The sequence below is a fragment of the Lonchura striata genome, chromosome 30 (assembly GCF_050655825.1).
Source record: "Lonchura striata isolate lonStrDom1 chromosome 30, ASM5065582v1, whole genome shotgun sequence".
Taxonomy (NCBI): domain Eukaryota; kingdom Metazoa; phylum Chordata; class Aves; order Passeriformes; family Estrildidae; genus Lonchura; species Lonchura striata.
In genome coordinates this window covers 8681466-8690075 of record NC_140732.1, presented here as the reverse complement: position 1 = coordinate 8690075, position 8610 = coordinate 8681466, and the positions used below count along the sequence as shown (strand labels likewise).

The window sequence follows — 8610 nt, the reverse complement described above, 5'->3', positions numbered from 1 at the left end:
GGATTCCCATTGGTTGCATCGCCGCGTGGGGGCGGGGCGCGCCGGCGATTGACGTACGCCCCAACCAATGAGCTTCGCGGGCGGTGCATCGGCGACCAGTCGTGGCGCGGCGCGGGCGGGGCGGGCGCGGCGCGCGGCGCGCCGGAAGCGGCCGGGCCGGGAAAATGGCGCCGAGCTCGAAAGCGGAGCGGGGCGGCCCCGGAGGGAAACGCGGGACGGCGGGGCCGGCCGCGCCCGGCACCGCGCCCCGGGGCCGCCGCGAGCACCTCGTCCGGCAGCTCGACCGCGTCCGGGTGCGCGCGGCGGGCTGGGGGGTGCGGGGATGGGGGGGGCGCTGAGGGAGGGATGGGGGCGGCTGAGGGGAAACGGGGCCGGGCTGAGGCGGGGGCTGTGAGGGGTTCTGAGGGGCTGTGAGGGGTTCTGAGGGGGCTGTGAGGGGCTGTGAGGGGTTCTGAGGGGGATGTGAGGGGTTCTGAGGGGGATGTGAGTGGTTCTGAGGGGGATGTGAGGGGGATGTGAGGGGGCTGTGCGGGGGATGTGAGGGGCTCTGAGGGGGATGTGAGGGGGATGTGAGGGGGCTGTGCGGGGGATGTGAGTGGGATGTGAGTGGTTCTGAGGGGGCTGTGAGGGGGATGTGAGGGGCTCTGAGGGGGCTGTGAGTGGTTCTGAGGGGCTCTGAGGGGGATGTGAGGGGCTCTGAGGGGGATGTGAGGGGGATGTGAGGGGCTGTGAGGGGGATGTGAGGGGGATGTGAGGGGCTGTGAGGGGGATGTGAGTGGTTCTGAGGGGCTCTGAGGGGGCTGTGAGGGGGTCTGAGGGGGCTCTGAGGGGCTCTGAGGGGGCTGTGAGGGGCTCTGAGGGGGATGTGAGGGGTTCTGAGGGGGCTGTGAGGGGGATGTGAGGGGCTCTGAGGGGCTCTGAGGGGGATGTGAGGGGCTCTGAGGGGGCTGTGAGGGGGATGTGAGGGGCTCTGAGGGGGCTGTGAGGGGTTCTGAGGGGGATGTGAGGGGCTCTGAGGGGGCTGTGAGGGGCTCTGAGGGGGATGTGAGGGGTTCTGAGGGGCTCTGAGGGGTTCTGAGGGGCTCTGAGGGGGTGCAGACACGGTGGAGGGTCCCCAAGATGGGGTGGGGGAGCTGAGGGGGGAACTCCGGTCTGGGGGTGTCTGAGGGGTTTGGGGGGCCCTGAGGGGATCTGGGGGGTCTTGAGGGTGTTTGGGGTGTCTGAGGGGTCTGGGGGTGTCAGGGGGACGTTTTGGGGGTCCCTGACCCCCCGTGCCCCCCAGCTCAGCGGGCAGCTCTCGCCCCGGCTGTTCCGGAAGCTTCCGCCGCGCGTCTGCGTCGCCCTCAAGAGCATCGTGGACGTGGAGTTCCTGTGGGCAGGGTGAGGGGGGACCCCAAACCTGCGAGAGGGACCCCAAATCTGCGAGAGGGACCCCAAATCTGCGAGAGGGACCCCAAATCTGCAGGGGGGGACCCCAAATCTGCAAGAGAGACCCCAAATCTGCAGGGGGGGACCCAAAATCCTCAGGGGTCCCCATGTCCCTGGGGGCTCTGGGGTGACCCTTCCTCTGTGTGTCACCCCTGTTCTGTGTGTCCCTTTGTCACCTCTCTGTGCCCATTTTGGGGTCCCTGTGTGCCCTCCCTGCCTCATTTTGGGGTTCCTTTTTCACCTCCCTGCCCCGTTTTGGTGTCTCCCCGATTCTGTGTGTCCCTTTTTCACCTGCCTGGCCCCGTTTTGGGGTTCCTTTTTCACCTACCTGCCCCGTTTTGGGGTCCCCAGGCACATCTTCCTGGGCTTCTCCAAGTGCGGCCGCTACGTCCTGTCCTACACCAGCAGCTCCGGGGACGACTTCTCCTTCTACCTGTACCACCTGTACTGGTGGGAGTTCAATGTGCACAGCAAGCTGCGCCTGGTGCGGGCACCCGGGGCACCTGGGGACACTGGGGGACACTGGGGGACACCTGGGGGCACCTGGGGGCACCTGGGGACATCCCAGGGACAGCTGGGGACAGCCAGGGCACACCTGGGGACAGCCTGGGGGCACCTGGGGGCTCCTGGGGACAGCCTGGGGGCTCCTGGGGACAGCTGGGGACAGCCAGGGCACACCTGGGGACAGCCTGGGGACACTGGGGGACAGCCTGGGGGTACCTGGGGACACTGGGGGACACCTGGGGACATCCTGGGGGCACCTGGGGACACTGGGGGACACCTGGGCACACCTGGGGGCACCTGGGGACATCCCAGGGACAGCTGGGGGCACCTGGGGACATCCCAGGGACAGCTGGGGACACCTGGGCACACCTGGGGACACCCTGGGGGCACCTGGGGGCTCCTGGGGACACTGGGGGACACCCGGGCACACCTGGGGACAGCCTGGGGACACCTGGGGACAGCTGGGGACATCCCAGGGACATCCCAGGGGCAGGCAGGGACCCCGGGGCCCCTCAGGTGACGGCGGTGCCGGCCCCGCCCCGCCAGGTGCGCCAGGTGCGGCTGTTCCAGGACGAGGAGATCTACAGCGACCTGTACCTGACGGTGTGCGAGTGGCCCGGGGACAGCGACAAGGTCATCGTCTTCGGCTTCAAGTGGGTGCCACCTGCCCTGCCGGGGTGCCCGGGGGTGGTCTGGGTGTGCCCGGGTGTGCCCGGGTGTGCCAGGCGCCCCGGGTGTGGCCCAGGTGTACCTGGGTGTGCCCCGGGTATGCCCAGGTGTGCCCAGGTGTGCCAGGCGCCCCGGGTGTGGCCCAGGTGTACCCGGGTGTGCCCCGGGTGTGCCCGGGTGTGCCCCGGGTGTGCCCGGGTGTGCCAGGCGCCCCGGGTGACGCCCCGTGTCCCGCGCCCCGTGCCGCAGCACGCGCTCGGCGCCGGGGCTGCAGGTGAGCGCCATGCTGATGAGCGACGAGAACCACCGCGACATCTACGTCAGCGCCGTGGCCGTGCCCCCGCCGCGGCACTGCCCGGCCTGCCGGCGGGCTGGGGAGACCCCCGGTGAGCCCCCTGAGCCCCCTGAGCTCCCCCCATCGGCGTGGGGGTTCTGGTTCTTTGGGGAGGGGGCCGGGGCGCCCCGCTGACGCCCCCCGCCCCCAGGCGAAGCCCCCCGGGCGTGCCTGCGGCACGGCTTCCTGCTGCACACCAAGTTCCAGGTGGTGTACCCCTTCCCCACCTTCCAGCCCGCCTTCCAGCTGCGCAAGGACCACGTCGTGCTGCTCAACACCAGCTTCTCCCTGGTGGCCTGCGCCATCGCCGTGCACCCCGCGGGTACCGGGACCCCCGGGACCCCCCCCGGGACCCCCTGAGCTTCCCCTGGGACCCCCTGAGACCTCTGGGACCCCCTGAGACCTCTGGGACCCCCTGAGCTTCTCCTGGGACACCCTGAGACCTCTGGGACCCCCTGAGCTTCTCCTGGGACACCCTGAGACCTCTGGGACCCCCTGAGCTTCCCCTGGGACACCCTGAGACCTCTGGGACCCCCTGAGCTTCTCCTGGGACCCCCTGAGACCTCTGGGACCCCCTGAGCTTCCCCTGGGACACCCTGAGACCTCTGGGACCCCCTGAGCTTCCCCTGGGACACCCTGAGCATCCTGAGTCCCCTGGGACCCCTTCCCGGGACCCCCTGAATCCCCCTGGGACCGCTGGGACCCCCCCGGGACCCCCTGAATCCCCCTGGGACCCCCTGAGCCCCCTCCCGGGATCCCCAAAACCTCTCGAGTTCCCCAGAGCTGCCCAAACCCATGGGGAGATCCCAGAACCCTCCAAGCCCCCCTGGGACCCCCAAAACCTCCCGAGCCCCCTCGACCCCCCCCCCAGGACCCCCTGGGACCCCCAAACCCTCCCGACCCCCCAGGACCCCCCGGGACCCCCGCTGACCCCCACGTCCCCCGCAGGTGACAGCAGCTCCCAGCAGATCCTCTACCGGCGCCGGAACCCCCCGGGCCCCGGCCGGAGGGGGGAGGACGCCCCCCCGGAGCCCCCCGAGCAGCTGGAGGGGTCTGGGGGCTTCCCCCCGGCCGCGCAGCCCCCCCCGGGACCCCCGCAGCCCCCCGAGCTGCCCCCGGACCCCCCGTCCCTGGCGGTGGCCAAAGCCAAGGAGTTCGTGGCCGACCTGTTCCGGAGGGCCCAGGGCGCCGGGGGGGGGCCCGGGGGGGGTCCCGGGGAGGGGGGCGATGACCCCCCGCCCTCCCCCCGCGGGGCGCCCCCCGAGACCCCCCCCCCGGCGCCCGGGAGCCCCCCGGGGGACCCTCCCCACCCCGGGACCCCCCCCGAGCCCGGCTACGTCAACTACACCAAGCTGCGCTACGTGCTGGAGCCCGGGGAGCCCCCCGAGGGTGAGTGGGGGTCCCGGGGGGTCCCGGGGGGGGCTGGGGGCGCCCCCCGGCTCCGGGGTGACCCCCGTGCCCCCCCCCAGAGCTGGAGGATGACAAAATCTCGCTGCCCTTCGTGGTGACCGACCTGAGCGGCCGCAGCCTGAGGCCGCTGCGGGAGCGAGCCACGGCGCAGGTGGGGCTGGGGGACCCCGGGACCCCCGAGGGTGGGGCTGGGGGGACCCCAGGGGACCCCCAAGGCTGGGGGGGGCAGGGCGGCGCTGACCCCCGCCCCCAGGGGCAGTTCCTGACCGTGGAGCAGCTGACGCTGGACTTCGAGTACGTCATCAACGAGGTGATCCGCAACGACGCCGCCTGGGCCCGGCAGTTCTGCTCCTTCAGCGACTACGACATCGTCATCCTCGAGGTGGGCAGGGACCCCCGGGACCCCCCCCGGGGCACCCAGAGACCCCCCGGGACCCGTGAGAGAGACCCCCGGGTCACCCAGGGACCCCTGGGACCCGTGAGAGAGACCCCCGGGTCACCCAGAGACCCCTGGGACCCCTGGGACCCCCGAGAGAGACCCCCCGGGACCCCTGAGAGAGACCCCCCCGGTCACCCAGAGACACCTGAGACCCACCCTGAGACCACCCAGAGACCCCTGGGACCCCTGAGAGAGACCCCCGGGTCACCCTGGGACCCCTGGGACCCCCGAGAGAGACCCCCGGGTCACCCAGAGACCCCCCGGGACCCCCGAGAGAGACCCCCGGGTCACCCAGAGACCCCTGGGACCCCTGGGACCCCCGAGAGAGACCCCTGGGACCCCCTGAGAGACCCCCGGGTCACCCAGAGACCCCTAGGACCCCCGAGAGAGACCCCCGGGTCACCCAGAGACACCTGAGACCCCCTGAGAGACCCCCCCGGTCACCCAGAGACACCTGAGACCCACCCTGAGACCACCCAGAGACCCCTGGGACCCCTGAGAGAGACCCCCGGGTCACCCTGGGACCCCTGGGACCCCTGAGAGAGACCCCCCCGGTCACCCAGAGACCCCCCGGGACCCCTGAGAGAGACCCCCGGGTCACCCAGGGACCCCTGGGACCCCTGGGACCCCCTGAGAGACCCCCGGGTCACCCAGAGACACCCGAGACCCACCCTGAGACCACCCAGAGACCCCACGGGACCCCTTAACACCCCTGGGTACCCCCAGACCCCCCTGGGTGCCCCCAAACCCCCCTGGGTACCCCCAAACCCTGACCAGCCCCCCCTGGGTACCCCCAGCCCCCCCTGGGTACCCCCAAAACCCCCCTGGGTACCCCGAGACCCCACCCAGCCCCCCCTGGGATACCCCCAAACCCCCCTGGGTACCCCCAGCCCCCCCTGGGTACCCCCAAACCCCACCCAGCCCCGTGTGTGCCCCCAGGTGTGCCCCGAGACCGGCCAGGTGGTGATCAACATCGGGCTGCTGCTGCTGGCCTTCCCCTCCCCGGACGAGCAGGGGCAGCTCCGGTGAGCGGGGCGGGGGTCCCCCGAAGCCCCCCGGGGCCCGCCCGGTGCTGACCCCCCCTTGGCAGCCCCAGGACGTACCACACGAGCCTCAAGGTGGCCTGGGACCTCAACAGCGGCGCCTTCGCCACCGTGGGGGTGGGCGACCTCACCGAGGTCAGGGGCCAGACCAGGTGAGGGGCAGCGGGTTCGGGCTGGGGGACACCTGGGGGGATTTGGGGTGCTCGGGTGGGGCTGGGGGCGCTGGTTCCATTCTGGGGGTGCTGGGTGAGACCCCCGGAGCGCTTCTTGTGCTTCTGGAGGGGCTCAGGGACCCCTCCCCGAACTCTCTGTGCCCCACCCTGAGCCCCCTTAAACCTCCCTGAGCCCCCCCCAAACCTCCCCAAATCCCCCCAAACCTCCCCAAATCCCCCCAAACCTCCCCAAATCACCCCAAACCTCCCCGATCTCCCCCCAGATCCCCCCAAATCACCCCGAGCCCCCCTCGGCAGCGCCCGTTCTTGGGGTGCCCCAAACCCTGCAGGGCATCAGCGCCCGTGGGGACCCCGGGGTCCCTCTGGGGGTCCCTGTGGGGTCTGGGGGTCTCTCTGGGGTTTTGGGGGTCCCTGTGGGGGTCTCTCTGGGGTTGTGGGGGTCCCTGTGGGGTCTGGGGGTCTCTCTGGGGTTTTGGGGGTCCCTCTGGGATCTGGGGGTCTCTCTGGGGGTGTGGGGGTCCCCGTGGGGGTCTCTCTGGGGTTTTGGGGGTCCCTGTGGGGGTCCCCGTGGGGGTCTCTCTGGGGTTTTGGGGGTCCCCGGGGTCCGGCCGCCCCCGACCCGCCGCGGCAGCGGCAGCGTGTGGAGCTCGTACCGCAAGGGCTGCGTGGACACGGTGATGCGCTGGCTCGTGCCCGAGGCGCCCGGGCGCGGCGTGCACAGGATGACCAACGAGGCCCTGCACAAGGGTGGGCAGGGGCTGGGGGGTCCTGGGGGGTCCTGGGGGAGTTTGGGGGTCCCTGGGGGGGTCTGGGGAGTCCCTGGTGGGGTCTGAGGGGGTCCCTGGGGGAGTCTGGGTGGTCTTAGGGGAGTTTAGGGGGTCCTGGGGGGGTCTGAGGGGGTCCTGGGGGAGTTTGGGGGGTCCTGGACGGGCTGGGAGGGGTCCCTGGGGGGGCCCCGGATGAGTCTGGAGGGTCCCTGGGTGGGTCTGGGGGGTCCTGGGGGAGTTTGGGGGTCCCTGGGTGGGTCTGGGGGGTCCTGGGGGAGTTTGGGGGTCCCTGGGTGGGTCTGGGGGGTCCTGGGGGAGTTTGGGGGTCCCTGGGTGGGTCTGGGGGGTCCTGGGGGAGTTTGGGGGGTCCCTGGAGGGGCTGGGGGGACCCTGGGGAGGTCTCAGGGGGTCCTGGGGGAGTTTAGAGGGTTCTGGAAGGGTCTGGGGGGGATCTGAGAGCTCCCAGGGGTCCTGGGGGAATTTGGGGACCTTTGGGAGGGTCCTGGGTGATTTTCTGGGGGTCGTGCCTGGGTCTGGGGTCTCCCTGCCCCTCCCCCATCGCTGCTTTTCCCCTCCCCTCCCCCCCAGGCTGTTCCCTGAAGGTTCTGGCGGACAACGAGCGCTACACCTGGATCGTGCTGTGACACCTGGGGACACCTGGGGACACTCCTGGGAACATCTGGGAACACCTGGATCCTGCTGTGACACCTGGGGACACCCCTGGGACACCCCTGGGAACATCTGGGAACACCTGGATCCTGCTGGGACACCCGGGGACACCTGGGGACATCCCTGGGACACCCCTGGGAACATCTGGGAACACCTGGATCCTGCTGGGACACCTGGGGACATCCCTGGGGACACCTGGATCCTGCTGGGACACCCGGGGACACCTGGGGGGGACACCTGGGAACACCTGGATCCTGCTGTGACACCTGGGGACACCTGGGGACACCCCTGGGAACATCTGGGAACACCTGGATCCTGCTGGGACACCCGGGGACACCTGGGGGGGACACCTGGGAACACCTGGATCCTGCTGTGACACCTGGGGACACCCCTGGGAACATCTGGATCCTGCTGTGACACCTGGGGACACACCTGGGACACCCCTGGGGATACCCAGGGCGTCACCTGGGGACACACCTGGACCCCGCTGTCACACCTGGATCCTTCTCCACATGGACACGGACCCAGCCCCGCCCCCTTTGGGGCCTTTCGTTTCCTTTTTTCCCTTTTTTTCCCTTTTTTCCTTTTTTTCAATGTTTTTCCCTCTCCTTTTGCCGTTCAGTGTTTTACGCTGGCGGTGGGCGGGGGGGAGGATCTCAAATCCCCCCTCCCCAAAATAAAAACTCCCATTTCCACCTCGGGCCACTTCTGGATCAGCTGGGATTTGGGGTCATTTCGGGGATTTTGGGGGCAGATTTGGGGTCATTTCAGGGATTTTGGGGGCAGATTTGGGGCTCATTTCAGGGATTTCGGTGACAGGGATTTGGGGCTCATTTCGGGGATTTCGGTGACAGGGATTTGGGGCTCATTTCGGGGATTTCGGTGACAGGGATTTGGGGCTCACTTCGGGGATTTTGGGGGCAGATTTGGGGCTCATTTCGGGGATTTTGGTGACAGGGATTTGGGGCTCATTTTGGGGGCAGATTTGGGGGCAGATTTGGGGCTCACTTTGGAGATTCTGGGGGCCAGGATTTGGGGCTCATTTTGGGGATTTTGGGGGCAGATTTGGGGCTCTTTTCGGGGATTTCGGTGACAGGGATTTTGGGCTCATTTCGGGGATTTTGGAGGCAGATTTCGGGCTCATTTTGGAGATTTCGGTGACAGGGATTTGGGG

At 69.7% G+C, this 8610-nt stretch overlaps 1 protein-coding gene across 3 annotated transcripts; it reads left to right on the top strand.

Moving 5' to 3' along the window:
- Positions 1–133: 133 nt before the first annotated feature.
- On the top strand, positions 134–7744 carry DCAF15 (DDB1 and CUL4 associated factor 15). 3 transcript variants are annotated; one of them, XR_014950475.1, is made up of 14 exons: positions 134–293; positions 1283–1380; positions 1780–1912; positions 2479–2585; positions 2851–2987; positions 3087–3257; positions 3884–4324; positions 4405–4496; positions 4599–4727; positions 5724–5809; positions 5875–5979; positions 6632–6747; positions 7356–7475; positions 7651–7744. XR_014950475.1 is itself a non-coding variant. In XM_085563316.1 (13 exons), exons 1-13 carry the CDS (start codon positions 165–167, stop codon positions 7409–7411), a joined length of 1794 nt encoding a protein of 597 aa, XP_085419442.1. In that variant the 5' UTR covers positions 134–164; the 3' UTR covers positions 7412–7556. The 3 variants fall into 3 exon arrangements, 2 of the variants coding, with proteins under 2 accessions (XP_085419442.1, XP_077643782.1); XM_085563316.1 differs by lacking the exon at positions 7651–7744 and having other exon boundaries at positions 6638–6747; positions 7356–7556; XM_077787656.2 differs by lacking the exon at positions 7651–7744 and having other exon boundaries at positions 7356–7556.
- Positions 7745–8610: the final 866 nt, after the last annotated feature.

What these genes read in the sequence shown, in the direction of transcription:
- DCAF15 (XM_077787656.2), top strand. Translation starts at nt 165, where the DNA reads ATGGCGCCGAGCTCGAAAGCGGAGCGGGGCGGCCCCGGAGGGAAACGC. An exon ending in GTGGAGTTCCTGTGGGCAGG is followed by an intron (nt 1,381 to 1,779) that starts GTGAGGGGGGAC and finishes TGGGGTCCCCAG; the next exon opens with GCACATCTTCCTGGGCTTCT. An exon ending in GACGAGCAGGGGCAGCTCCG is followed by an intron (nt 5,810 to 5,874) that starts GTGAGCGGGGCG and finishes CCCCCTTGGCAG; the next exon opens with CCCCAGGACGTACCACACGA.